The 14039-nt window shown below is 41.7% G+C and overlaps 1 protein-coding gene across 2 annotated transcripts in view; it reads right to left on the bottom strand.

The window, feature by feature from the left end:
- LOC131139537 (ras-specific guanine nucleotide-releasing factor 1-like) overlaps nucleotides 1-14039 on the bottom strand; it is a 32001-nt gene that overhangs the window by 10816 nt on the left and 7146 nt on the right. Inside the window, exons 2-14 of one of the 2 annotated variants that reach the window (XM_058089234.2) lie at nucleotides 13661-13767; nucleotides 12069-12216; nucleotides 11625-11717; nucleotides 10802-11055; nucleotides 10656-10735; nucleotides 7968-8161; nucleotides 7132-7241; nucleotides 6065-6183; nucleotides 5144-5304; nucleotides 4783-4846; nucleotides 3623-3765; nucleotides 3355-3437; nucleotides 2988-3236 (exon numbers count right to left, since the gene is read on the bottom strand). In XM_058089234.2, the coding sequence (XP_057945217.2) occupies nucleotides 2988-3236; nucleotides 3355-3437; nucleotides 3623-3765; nucleotides 4783-4846; nucleotides 5144-5304; nucleotides 6065-6183; nucleotides 7132-7241; nucleotides 7968-8161; nucleotides 10656-10735; nucleotides 10802-11055; nucleotides 11625-11717; nucleotides 12069-12216; nucleotides 13661-13767 (1805 nt within the window). Of the gene's footprint in view, nucleotides 1-2987; nucleotides 3237-3354; nucleotides 3438-3622; nucleotides 3766-4782; nucleotides 4847-5143; nucleotides 5305-6064; nucleotides 6184-7131; nucleotides 7242-7967; nucleotides 8162-9987; nucleotides 10045-10655; nucleotides 10736-10801; nucleotides 11056-11624; nucleotides 11718-12068; nucleotides 12217-13660; nucleotides 13768-14039 lie in introns of those variants that run through there. The other variant, XM_078795803.1, reaches the window with a different exon arrangement.

The raw sequence follows: 14039 nt of genomic DNA on the forward strand, positions 1-14039 counted from the left end.
TGTATTTTCTTTATTAAGACACAAAGCATTGTGTATATAACACTATATATAGTGTTTACAGTGAATTCGATGCTTGGCTGTGTTGTAGCAGAATACACATGTTATACCGAGTATATAAAGCAGGGGTCCCGTGGGCAAAATGTGGCCCGCAGGACACTAGTTTGAGGCCCCCGCCTTGATATGAAAGTTTAATGTTAGTGTGGCCCGCGCAAGTTTGATATGGATGCTGTATGGTATCATGTACCCAGAAAAAATTAATTGACGACTCCAAATTGTCCATAGGTATGAATGTGAGTGTGAATGGTTGTTTGTCTATATGTGTCCTGTGATTGGCTGGCGACCAGTCCAGGGTGTACCCCCGCCTCTCGCCCGAAGACAGCCGGGATAGGCTCCAGCACCCCCCGCGACCCTCGTGAGGAAAAGCGGTAGAAAATGAATTAATGAATTAATGAATCTGGGGCAAATAAAAATCAGTTTTCATTAGTGTATGAAAGATTGAAACAAATCCGTTCTGTTGGAGTTTCCTTAGAACTTATGACTTCTTTGACTTTGACTTCTTATAATAACCCTTCAAAAAAGTTGGGAGAAATGCACTTTTGACAAATTTCCTTTGACTTACACCTTTGTCGATGAAGTTATTACCTTTTATTCTCAGCAGTGATTAACTTACTTTTACACTTGTAGGACACATTTGATCCTGATCCTCCATTTTTAATGAAGTGTTTTAAAAATGAGTGTATTTACTCATAGTCCTTTCTTTTATCTCTTCAAAAAGTTTTCTTAAAACCTGCGTTTATGTGTAAAAAAAGAAACACTCATTGGCTAAAAAAAGCATTTATGGCAAAGTATGATAATAACGTTTGTGTGTGTGTGCGTGGAGGGAACGCATGGAACAGCAACAGAGCAGCCTGGGAGCTCTAGCCTCTTTTTTATTGAAGCGACATTGTTTAAGACAGCATCCTCCTTGCACTGAGAGCCACCCCCTCTGAAGGCCTATAAATAGCCTGTCAAGTGACAGCGTTGGAAGGCACGGGTGCTGCCAACAGCAACCAGCCCGGGGGAGGCCCACTGAGACACGGTTAGAGAGAGAAGGTAGGAGAGAGAGAAAGAGAGAGAGAGGTGCAGTGAAGGAAAGAAGAAGAGGACAGAGATAGGCTGGAGTCAGTGACATAGTGGATATGGATTCCTCCACAGTGAAGGCTGCTGGAATTGCGTGTGTGTGTGTGTGTGACTCCACTGTGCTGTTACTGCTCATGTCATTTGTTAAAAAAGAATGAGACGAGTGGATGGATGGGAGATATAATAAGGATCAAGAAAGCAGGAGAAAAGGGTGTCAAAAAAAGGGGGGGGGGGGCGATGGAGTACAAAACACCACCATCAACATTTAATACCGTGGAGCTGCTGCAGATGAGAGGAGGGAGGGAAAGGAAGGGAAGGGGGTACGAGGGAGGGAGAGGATGAGGAAAGGGTGGGGTCCTGCAGCAAAGTAAAGGGTTGTCATGGCGACAGCGCAGCGGAGAGAGGGATGGCCAGACTTGTGGAAAGAGAAATAAAAGAGTGTAAAAGGAAAGGTGGGTGGCTTCAGTGGAGCGTGATGTCCTCACCTGGACACCGAGTCCAATGTGATAGGGCAGATTCAATATGTGGGGTGGTGGGGATATTTTCCATGTACTGTCAGAAGAAAATATGTAAAGTTCTCAAACTTTACACCTTTTTCACAAGCTGAAAAACTAAAAACATTTTTTTTTTAGATGTTTTTATGGAATTTACCAGGGAATAACGCATGAACCTTAATGATTAGAGACACAAGATGGGGTCTACAAGGATCAGATGAGATTCTAACATTACTTTTAAGAAAAGTACAATGAATAAATCTGAAAAATATATAACAATATGTTGCCATCCACTCATTTCCTTTCATTTCATGCCATAGTTAGTGATTGCTCTGAAGAAACAGGAAGACATGCTAAAGGAGATTAGCAAATGGTCTAGATTATTCATTCATTTTCTACCGCTTATCCTCACGAGGGTCGCGGGGGGTGCTGGAGCCTATCCCAGCTGTCTTGGGGCAAGAGGCGGGGTACACCCTGGACTGGTCGCACAGCCAATCACAGGGCACATATAGACAAACAACCATTCACACTCACATTCATACCTATGGACAATTTGGAGTCGCCAATTAACCTAGCATGTTTTTGGAATGTGGGAGGAAACCGGAGTACCCTGCGGAAAACCCACGCATGCACAAGGAGAACATGCAAATGCCACACAACGTGACTGAGGGTGGAATTGAACCCGGGTCTCCTAGCTGTGAGGTCTGCACACTAACCACTTGAACACCGTGCAGCCTCCTCCCCAATTTACTTATTCTAAAGTTAAAGTGTTTTAAATGGAGTGGGGAACAAGGACGTCAAAGCCAAAACTGTACCACTTCCACATGGAATGAGAGGAGAACTTTTTTTCCATCTGATCTCAGACATGGCATGTCGGCTGATGTGGATGATTACTGATGCGCGGAGAAAACCCACGCATGCACGGGGAGAACATACAAACTCCACACAGAGATGACCGAGAGTGGAATCAAACTCGGTTCTCCTAGCTGTGAGGCCTGCGTGGTAACCACTCGTGCAGCCTCTATTTCATTTATTAGGGGATTAACTTTGTTATGTCAAGCATGGTGATGGTAGCATCAGATGGTAGCATCATATTCCGGGCTGCACAAGTGCTGCCGGTACGGGGGAGTTGTGGTTCATTGCTGCAAACAAGTACTGTTACATTCACCAGTGATACCATCATAGAGGAGTGAAACAGGATTCCCTTCCCAACCTGGGCAGCTCTGGTGAATTCCATGCCCAAGAGGATTAAGGCAGTGCTAGATACCAACAGTGCTCACACCAAATATTGACATTTTGGCCACAATTTAGACACGTTCACTGTCAACTGACAAGTTACGTATATCCAAGTTTAATTTTTGAGACAATGCTTACCGTGCGGGGATGGCGCTGATTGGTTTCTTGTAAATGGTGATGAGTTTGTCTAGCACGACCGCCGCGCTGGTGAAAACCCGATAAGAGTGTAGGAAAGTGTTCAGGAAGTCGATGGAGAGGAAGCGCAAGTCGGTCAGCCTCTCCAGCAGACGCTCCACGCTGGCGTAGCGGATCTGAAGCACCTTGCAGGAGTTCATCATCTTGCTGAAGCGGATGTCGACGTCATCGCAGTATAAGCTGGTGTCGGATCTGCAGCGGATTCATTCATTCATCCAGAGGAGAGAACATTACGAGGTCAGGGGGTCACATAGATTACATTTTTATACTGAAAATGTATGCACTCTTGCATGGTGTATCATAATCTTACTTGATCATCTGCGGCACAGTGACTTTACTGTTTTCCTCAAAGGCATTCATCATCAGACCATTGCAGCGGATGTTGTCAATGCACTAGAAGATAGACAAAAGCGAGCAGAATATAGAGGTTAGTGAGTTCGCAGTCATCACCTAAAGCCCCCCTGTCACTCTTACACAGTATACAAGTGTCCTGCGACCAACAGATAAACATCGACTCCCCCCGTCGTCTCGTAAAATCAGCACTTTACAGTCCCGCAGTGACATTTATTGGTCTTTACCTGGCTGATGTCGCTCGTCCATGCGGACTTCTCTTGTCGCGATGAAGCCACCAGGATGACGGTGTAAGGCTGGCCATCTTTTGGCTCCACGATCACTTTAAAGTCGAGGTGCTCTGTATCCTGGCCGCTACGCTCCCCTTTGGCTATATTATACACAAGATTGTAATAACAGAAATGAAGAAATTTTTCAATCTTTACAACCAGCAGATCTTATGGATCATCAATACAGTGAACATTTATATTATTATAATCCATACATCCATTTTCTATACTGCTCATCTTCAGGTGAGCTGGAGCCTATCCCAGCTGGTGGGGTATAGACTTGTCAGCAATCAATCATCACATTCATACATGTTTTTGGGATTGTGAGAGGAAGCAGGAAACCCCACCTAGGCCCAAGGACAGGGGTCTCAAACATGCGGCCCGCGGGCCAAATGTGGCCCGCAGGACACTAGTTTGAGGCGCCCGCCTTGATATGAAAGTTTAATGTTTGATATGGATGCTGTTCATGTTAAAGATTAAATAACTGTTCATAGTTATCCTCCCTATCCGTGTGGAAGTGGTAAGTTTTTGGCTATTTAAGTTTAAAGGAAATAACTTGAAGGCTACCGTTTAGGTCGCTAGCTCTCTAGTTTGCGAGTTAGCATGTGTCTCAAGACCCTGCAGTTGCGCAATATGTTGTAAATAAAAAGAGTATAAATGTGACTATAGTCGTGTTTTGTCATGTCTACAGGGCTCTAATAATGCTTTGTTCATTTTAATCTGAAAAAAATAATTTGTCTACCCACCAACTATATGTGGTTTCTTAAGTTTTTATTATTTGCCATTTTATTATTATTATTATTATATTTATGTATTTATTACTTATTGATTGATTTTCTTTATTCTTGATTTGTTTATTTATTTTTCATCTTATTTTGTACAGAAAAATAAAAATTAAGATATTTGAGAACAGTGGAATGTTTTATCAGAGCTTTTATTGTAGAAAATCGGAACAAAAGCACTGAAAAAGTTTGTATATTTTTCTGTTTTTAATAATGCGTTTTTTTTTTTTTTTGGAAAACCTGATGCGGCCCAGCCTTGCCCAGACCCTAGCTCCAGTGGCCCCCAGGTAAATTGAGTTTGAGACCCCTGCCCAAGGAGAATATGCCAACACTTACGCTCATCATCGCCACCCTCAGTTTCCTCCATCAGTGTGCAGTCAATGAGAGACACGACACCGTTCTGTAACACAATGTTGTCATTATTGGGGTTGTGTGAGAAATACAGCTGCCTCCTGGATCAATAAGAATCAATCAAAAGATTAATCCATTGTATAGACATGCACTGGGACTCGGAAACCAGCAACGGGTTGACAGTGGGTCTCTGATGCCCGAATCTGGGAGGCCGGCAAAAAGAATTGTCACACACTCTGTGGTCGTTGTGCATGAAACTTTCTTGCCTGGCATTTGGGAATCGTTCTTTACGGTTTTGTAAAGCAATAAATATTGTGAATAAAGTCATTCCATGCTCGTTGTGTACCTTGGTAATGTGCAGTTTCCCTCCTGAGCCTCGAGTGCAGATGATGAGATGTTTGGAAAAAAGGAAGCATTGTCGCTCGCCTTCCTTCTTCAGAGACAAAGAACCCAGACGGCCTCTGGTGATCTTTCCTTTCTCGCTCATCGGCACTTGGATCAGAGAACCTGTGGAAGGTCAGTATTATCAGAAACAGCATAGTTTTTGACATGAGTATAGACAAAGAAAAATGTATTTTTTTTCACATTTTCACATTATTTTTAGTTATTTGCTACTAACTCCTCAAATATTTTTAGCAGTTTTGGATGTACGCTATACGTACATTGCATTGTTTTTACATGTTTAAGATTAGATCTAGTAAGATAAGATAAGATAAGATATGCTTTTATTTGTCCCTCAGTGGGGAAATGTGCATTGCATAGCAGCAAGAGTACAGAATCAGTTAAGCAGTACAAAATACACAATATAAAAAATAAACAATATAAACAACCAAGTATTAACAAATCAACAATTTTACCCAGAGTTCTATACAAATACAGTTTGCAAAATAATATGAAATATGAAATGAAATATATGACCAGTCAATAAACTATGAGATCTTGCCAGTGAGTTAATATTAGGCATTATAAAAATACTGCACTTAGAACTTAATATATTGCACTTTGAGCCTTAATATTGCACGTGGAGCCTGATCAGATATTGCACAGTGAATGGAGTCTGGAATAACTATACTGACTATAAAAACAAAGTATTGCACAGATGTTTATGATTAATAAACAACAGGTGAATAATCTAACATAAAGAAGTACCCGTACTGAAACAACAGAGTATTGCCTTCTGTTTGCAATACATAGAACTAACTAAGCCAGAACTGTAGCAGACTATACAACAATGGATTTCTTAGTGTTTGAAATCAAAGATGCACACCTTGTCTTACAAATGTTTGGCTGGTATCCAGCAGCACTTCGCAGCCCTCGACAATCATTCGCTCGATAGCTAGATTTTTTCTGATGTTCTCTGTCTCGCTCACCTCATCGTGCATTATTCTGAAACAAAGAAACAGGAATTAACCTGATCATAAAGGAACAAATTAGCAATTCATAAAGTCACAAGCTGATCCAAAATGTATTAAAGCAACTTTTGTCGAAGCAGTGCCCGGTCCACAATGTTTACAGTCCTCAACTGAGGATATAGTGGGGCAGTGGAAGGAAAATCCCACTGACATACCTTCCATAGTGGAAGGACACAAACGCGGACAGGTCCATCACTACGGCTGAGGTATCTGAGGTGGTCAAAAACTCCTCAATGGTAACGCTCCAGAGGTGGTCGAGTTTCACCTTGAATTTCTCAAAGTTCTTTGGAACTGTCTTGGTTGACAAGTCTCTTCAACATTGCGTGGAAGTCACGTTCTCAGTACCTCTGGATTGGAAAACCAAGGTAGTGGTCCAGAGGGTGTGTTCCAACTACTCAGTCTTCATGAGAAAGTCGATTCCAGAGTGCTGGAGAGAAGGGTACGGCCATTACTCAAACCTGGGCTACAGAAGTGGGTTTTCTTCCTTGTGTGGGAACACTGGTCCACTTCTACACCCCAGTTTACCCAACCGATGTACATGTGTTTGGTGGACTTGTGATGTCCTGTGGGGGATGTGCAGGAATGGCGATGACTTTTCGGTCCCTGTAAAACTGGAGCAGGAGCCTGGTTTGTATTAGTCCGGCCTGTTTCCGGTGTTTACTGGGGCAGTTAACAACCGAGTGTGCAGCTTCTGGCTGAAACTCAGCACCTCCAAATCTGAGGCCATGGTTCCCAGTTGGAAAAAGATGGATTGTATGCTCACACCCTCACCTTAGGTCAATTGCTTTGGGTCGTGACCGAAAGAACAAATTCAAAATGAATTTCCTCCATAAAATAAGGACATTTAATCCAATGCAAATCTTGACTTGTAACTCTTGGCAGCACATTTGTGTGATTGAATGATTGACAGACGTAGATGTACCTTGAAAGTTCCTCGAGTTTTGACTTGGCGTAATCCAAGCTATTTCTCTCCACATGCTCATGAGGAGTGTGAGCCAGTAATTCATGAAGGGTCAGGATATAACGAGGAATCTGACAGAGATATAGAAGAGAAATACTGAAATTAAAAAAAACAAGTCACAAGATGTTCGACACTTTGATAGCCAGTACATAAATGCATAAATTGAAGAAAATATGGAGTCGGTCCCTTTTTTGCAGCAATGGGAGCTTCCATTTTTTCTGTTAAGACTATCTTACAGCCATTTTGGAGTCTGCACAAATTCAGATTAACAGAGAGCTAAACCAACCCCTGATTATTACTTAAATTATTTAGGTGTGTCCCATTTTCCCCCATAGTCTATCTACTGTATGTCCTCACATCTGTTTGATTGCTAAAAAACACTCTTCATTAAAAACTTAGCAACTTGCCATCTCACAAAAAAATACTGTCAATTCATTACCGAGCTCCTAGAAGCACAGGCTAGCAAACACAAACGGCCTAATAGATGCAATAAATTAAAGGCAATAGCTGCTGTATTACTGATGCGGTGATTATAAAAGTGAAATAGTGCAGCTGCTGTAGGGCCCATAATTAACAATTAAAACCGGTACACTTAAACTCCATCTTTCAGTTCACACTAAACCTGAAGGGGGACGGCCAGATTTATACTTGCCCTTAAATAAAAAAAAAAAACCCTATAAAATCCCTGCACTGCTCAAGCAATAACAACTGATGTTGTAAGTGTTATTTGTGGGGAATAGAAAAGTCCATGCTGCAGTGGACCACTTAAAGAGGGGAGGCGGTCCTGGTGTGAGCACCTGAAACATGGGATAAGTGAGGAAGGTTTCCAGCGTCCTTTCTTCACAATCAGGCTTGGCCTCGTACTGCTTCAGGAGCTTGTCAAAGTCTCGGTTCTGTTTGCAATGGGCCAAAATTTGCAGACTGTACTGGTGGTTCCGCACAAACTCTTGGTAGATGTTCAACATGGGCAGCAAGATGTCGAACAGGTCAGCTGGAAAGAGAGACGGAAATCTATTGTTATGTAAAAAAAAAGTGATGTAACAAGACATAGTCAATGGAGTATGGTCTATCACAGGGGTCTCAAACACGCGGCCCGTGGGCCAAATGTGGCCCGCAGGACACTAGTTTGAGGCCCCCGCCTTGATATGAAAGTTTAATGTTAGTTCGGCCCGCTCAAGTTTGATATGGATGCTGTATGGTATCATGCACCCAGAAAAAATTATTACGTTTGATTAATGTTCATGTTAAAGGTTAAATAACTGTTAATAGTTATCCTCCCTATCCGTGTGGAAGTGGTAAGTTTTTGGCTATTTAAGTAAAGGAAATAACTTGAAGGCTACCGTTTAGGTCGCTTGCTCTCTAGTTTGCGAGTTAGCATGTGTCTCAAGACCCTGCAGTTGCGCAATATGTTGTAAATAAAAAGAGTATAAATGTGACTATAGTCGTGTTTTGTCATGTCTACAGGGCTCTAATAATGATTTGTTAATTTTAATCTGAAAAAAATAATTTGTCTACCCACCAACAATATGTGGTTTCTTAAGTTTTTATTATTTGCCGTTTTATTATTATTATTATATTTATTTATTACTGATTGATTGATTTTCTTTATTCTTGATTTGTTTATTTATTTTTCATCTTATTTTGTGCAGAAAAATAAAAATCAAGATATTTGAGAACAGTGGAATGTTTTATCAGAGCTTTTATTGTGGAAAATCGGAACCAAAGCATTGAAAAAGTTTGTATATTTTTCTGTTTTTAATAAATGCGTTTTTTGTTTTTTTTTGGAAAACCTGATGCGGCCCAGCCTTGCCCAGACCCTAGCTCCAGTGGCCCCCAGGTGAATTGAGTTTGAGACCCCTGGTCTATCAAGTCTTCTTCTTTCTCTTTCGGCTTTTTCATACCAATATATTCACTAGCTCTCCTCTGGACATGTCCCAACCATCTTAGTCTGGCCTCTCTGACATTACCTCCAAGGTCTCTAACATGTAATGTCCCTCTGATGTACTTGTTCCTGATCCTATCCATCCTGGTCACTCCCAATGAGAACCTCAGGTTTTTGGAATGTGGGAGGAAACCGGAGTACCCGGAGAAAACCCACGCATGCACGGGGAGAACATGCAAACTCCACACAGAGATGGCCGAAGATGGAATTGAACCCTGGTCTTTTAGCTGTGAGGTCTGCGCAATAACCACTTGTCCACCGTGCAGCCCCCCTTCCTTTCATTTTAGCTGAAACTCTTCCATCACACATCACACCTGACACTTTTCTCCACCTGTTCCATCCTGCCTGCACACGCCTTTCACCTACTTTTCACAATCTCCATTGTTCTGGACTGTTGAAAATTCTCCACCTTCTGTATCTCTTCTCCCCGTAACCTCACTCTTCCACTTGGATCCCTCTCATTCACACACATATACTCCATCTTGCTGCGGCTATCAAGTACCAGGAAGCAATCAAAGTGTTACAGACAGAAGAGGCTTCAAGCTGACTTCCTTTTGACTGTTACAAACACGCCCATCCTCACCGATGGCTCCGAGTTGGCAAAGACCAGCGTGATTCTTTTGAGCACAGTTTTGAGAGCTTGATTAAAGTCTCAGTCAAAATCTCGAGTCGGAATTTGGCTGCGACAAGGGGCAGATTGCTTCCTGTCTGTCTGCAGGCAACAGTGAAGCATGGTGAAAATTCCTTGCAAGATTTGGACTTTTATCTGGTAGTCAAATTTAATGGACAAAGAGTCTGTGTTCAGATGCATTCATACATTTTTTGATTCTTGATATTATTATAAACAGCATAGGGTCTGGGGTGATCATCCTTACCCAGTACCAGGGTTGGCCAGCAGGCTATCCTGGCCTTGAGACCCTGATAGAAGATCTGGTGGAAATCTATTGTTATGTAAAAAAAAAAGTGATGTAACAACACATAGTCAATGGAGTATGGTCTATCACAGGGATCTCAAACACGCGGCTCGTGGGCCAAATGTGGCCCGCAGGACACTAGTTTGAGGCCCCCGCCTTGATATGAAAGTTTAATGTTAGTGCGGCCCGCGCAAGTTTGATATGGATGCTGTATGGTATCATGTACCCAGAAAAAATTATTACGTTTGATTAATGTTCATGTTAAAGGTTAAATAACTGTTAATCGTTATCCTCCCTATCCGTGTGGAAGTGGTAAGTTTTTGGCTATTTAAGTTTAAAGGAAATAACTTAAAGGCTACCGTTTAGGTCGCTAGCTCTTTAGTTTGCGAGTTAGCATGTGTCTCAAGACCCTGCAGTTGCGCAATATGTTGTAAATAAAAATAATATAAATGTGACTATATTATATCATGTTTTATCATGTCTACATGCTTTGTTAATTTTAATCTGAATTTTTTTTTATCTGTTAGTCAAATTTAATGAACAAGGAGTCTGTGTTCAGATGGCTTCATACATTTTTTGATTCTTAATATTATTATAAACAGGATAGGGTCTGGGGTGATCATCCTTACCCAGCACCAGGGTTGGCCAGCTGGCTATCCTGGCCTTGAGACCCTGATAGAAGATCTGGTGGAGGAACATGATGGTCTCACTGACGAAAAACAAATCAGCACAGTCTTAAGCGTCTCATCTCATCACCAGCTACCTAAATCAATACCTGTTGAGGAAGATGCTGCTGACATCGTCGTGTGTAATAGGCGGCTTCTTGGAGCTGGCAGCCATGCGTAGAGGCCGCAGGAAGTTGTTGACCAGGATGTGCAGTTGCTGTACGTACTCCGCTTCGGCCTCCAGCATGCTAAACACCACCTGGTTCCTCTTCCTCATGCTTTCCGCATGTGGTGAACGGATGTAGTCCTGGATGATGGTTTTCCATTTCCTGCGGCAAATCCAGCCTCGTAGAAAACTCTGGACCTGTGATGGGAAGAAGTAGGATATAGGATAGAGGCGGGGTACACCCTGGACCGGTCGCCAGCCAATCACAGGGCACATATAGACAAACAACCATTCACACTCACATTCATACCTATGGACAATTTGGAGTCGCCAATTAACCTAGCATGTTTTTGGAATGTGGGAGGAAACCGGAGTACCCGGAGAAAACCCACACATGCACGGGGAGAACATGCAAACTCCACACAGAGATGGCCGAGGGAGGAATTGAACCCTGGTCTCCTAGCTGTGAGGTCTGCGCGCCAACCACTCAACCGCCGTGCCGCCCCAATTCTGACTCTATTATGTTTAATTAAATGTTTACCATGGACTAAGTGTTTGATACATGGTTGATAAAAATGAAATGTTCACAAAGCAGGCTGCCAACTTTTGAGCGAGATGTGCTTTTAGTCGAAGAAGCCCTCAAGGAGAGAGCAGCTGCTTGACTGGATGCCGGATGAAGAGCTCTCAACATGTTCAGTCGCGTTTGTTGCTTTGGTTATTTTTAACTTGCTTTGCTCAATACAAATGGACACCAAAAGTTCCCCTACCTTTTTTATCTTCTTGATTTCCGTGTCGTCGTCACTGGGTGGTACCTCTGGATTGGACTGGATCTTCTCGTTGTCCTTCAGCAGCCCTGCGATCTAATATTCAACATAAAGTTGGTAAAATCCCAATATAAATTGTGATAATAAATAGTAGCTGATTCATTTCGGACTGAGGCATCCATTACTGTATTAAAGAGAAATGCTCTACAAAACCTCACATGATTGACTGGTGTTTTTTATGAGTACACATGGAACTATTGTACTGTTTGAATGTATTCATAACAAAAGATGCTGCAGTTATAAAACATTTCTTTTAGGACCATTAATTTTGTCCCATGAACTTTCCAGTATTTATTCTCTATCCATTAACCTTGAGCTTTAATTTGCCTCCAATGTAGACAATGGTGTGCATGGTTCTTTCTAGCAAAATAGCACAAGGCAGGTTACCTCTGATTTTAGCCGCTCTATCTCGATTTCCCCATCCTCAATCTGTTGTCGAAGTTGCTTGGCAACCGTTTTCTCCGTCTCCACTATTTGTAGTAGATGCAGATACTTTTGCATGAGAGTCTCATGCTCTGTAGCCAAGTTCCTGTAACTACGGTGACACACACACACACACACACACAGGCATCATAATAGCCTTCTTATTGTTTATTTATTGTTTTCATTGGCATTTTAAGTGGATGAATCAAACAATCAACAGATCTCGGATCAGCGTACAGCAGGGGTCTCAAACACGCGGCCCGCGGGCCAAATGTGGCCCGCAGGACACTAGTTTGAGGCCCCCGCCTTGATATGAAAGTTTAATTTTAGTGCGGCCCGCGCAAATTTAATATGGATGCTGTATGGTATCATGTACCCAGAAAAAATTATTACGTTTGATTAATGTTCATGTTAAAGGTTAAATAACTGTTAATAGTTATCCTCCCCATCCGTGTGGAAGTGGTAAGTTTTTGGCTATTTAAGTTTAAAGGAAATAACTTGAAGGCTACCGTTTAGGTCGCTAGCTCTCTAGTTTGCGAGTTAGCATGTGTCTCAAGACCCTGCAGTTGCGCAATATGTTGTAAATAAAAAGAGTATAAATGTGACTATAGTCGTGTTTTGTCATGTCTACAGGGCTCTAATAATGCTCATGTTCATGTTCATTTTAATCTGAAAAAAATTATTTGTCTATCCACCAACTATATGTGGTTTCTTAAGTTTTTATTATTTGATGTTTTTTTATTATTATTATTATATTTATTTATTACTGATTGATTGATTTTCTTTATTCTTGATTTGTTTATTTATTTTTCATCTTATTTTGTGTAGAAAAATAAAAAGTAAGATATTTGAGACGAGTGGAATGTTTTATCAGAGCTTTTCTTGTAGAAAATTGGAACCAAAGCGAAGTTTTTTTTAATTTTTTTGTTTTTAATAAATGTTTTTTTTGGAAAACCTGATGCGACCGAGTCTCACCCACACCCGAGCTCTAGTGGCCCCCAAGTAAATTGAGTTTGAGACCCCTGGCGTACAGGTTTAAACTCCTTCAAGCTCATGCCATTTCCTCTCCGTCTTTTTGGAAGTGTTCTGGGAGCAATGTGAAATGACGCAAATGTCCTCCTTGCCTTGCTGCTGCGTTGTGCTCACTGGCTACTGACTTCCTGTACAGTAAGTCACTGCTTTTGAGTGAGCACTAATCAAAGTACTCTTCAATGAGTCCAATCAATTGACCTTTCACCACACAAATGCACAGTGCTGACATTTAGACTGATTGCAAAGCTTGGTTTTCAGTGTCCTCGTTTGCTTTATTTTTTGCTTATTATGGCGAACATACTTGATTTCAACTAATAAACTGTACCTTAAGTATACTTAGTGTGAGTACACTTGGCTTTGTGTGGTTACGTACGCACCGCCATTAATGATTAATATAATATAACTCGTAGTCACGTGGCTACACTGAGTGGAAGGACGACATTGCTTCTCTTCGGTTTAGTTAACTATTAATCTCCATTATGACACCCAAGGCAGTGAAGCAGACTCTGTCAATCAATTAGTACCTGGCCTGCGTAATGGCGGCGACCCACTCGTCGCAGTCCTTGACATCTTCTGTACGCAGCTCCAAAGCTTTCTGGTTGTCGTGATTGAACGTGACAGTGAAGTAATACTGGAAAACAAAGAGTAACAAAGAGATCATGTTTCCTGTTGCATGAACAGCAAATGTCGCTGTGCAGTCTTCTCATCAGAATCGCACAAAAGGTTAAGCAGTGTAATCATTCTCTATTTTTCCCAGCTCGGTGAGAATCTGTGCATCAGTTTCTTCCACATTGTCATGAAAGATATCCTAAGATTTGTCACGTTGCAAAATTAATGAGCGGATGGCCGCAGTGAAGAATCTTGATAGCTTTAGTATGTCACACGTATGACATACAGTACAAG

The sequence above is a fragment of the Doryrhamphus excisus genome, linkage group LG13 (genome assembly GCF_037039965.1).
Source record: "Doryrhamphus excisus strain RoL-2023G ecotype Guam linkage group LG13, RoL_Dexc_Guam_v1.1, whole genome shotgun sequence".
NCBI lineage: Eukaryota > Metazoa > Chordata > Actinopteri > Syngnathiformes > Syngnathidae > Doryrhamphus > Doryrhamphus excisus.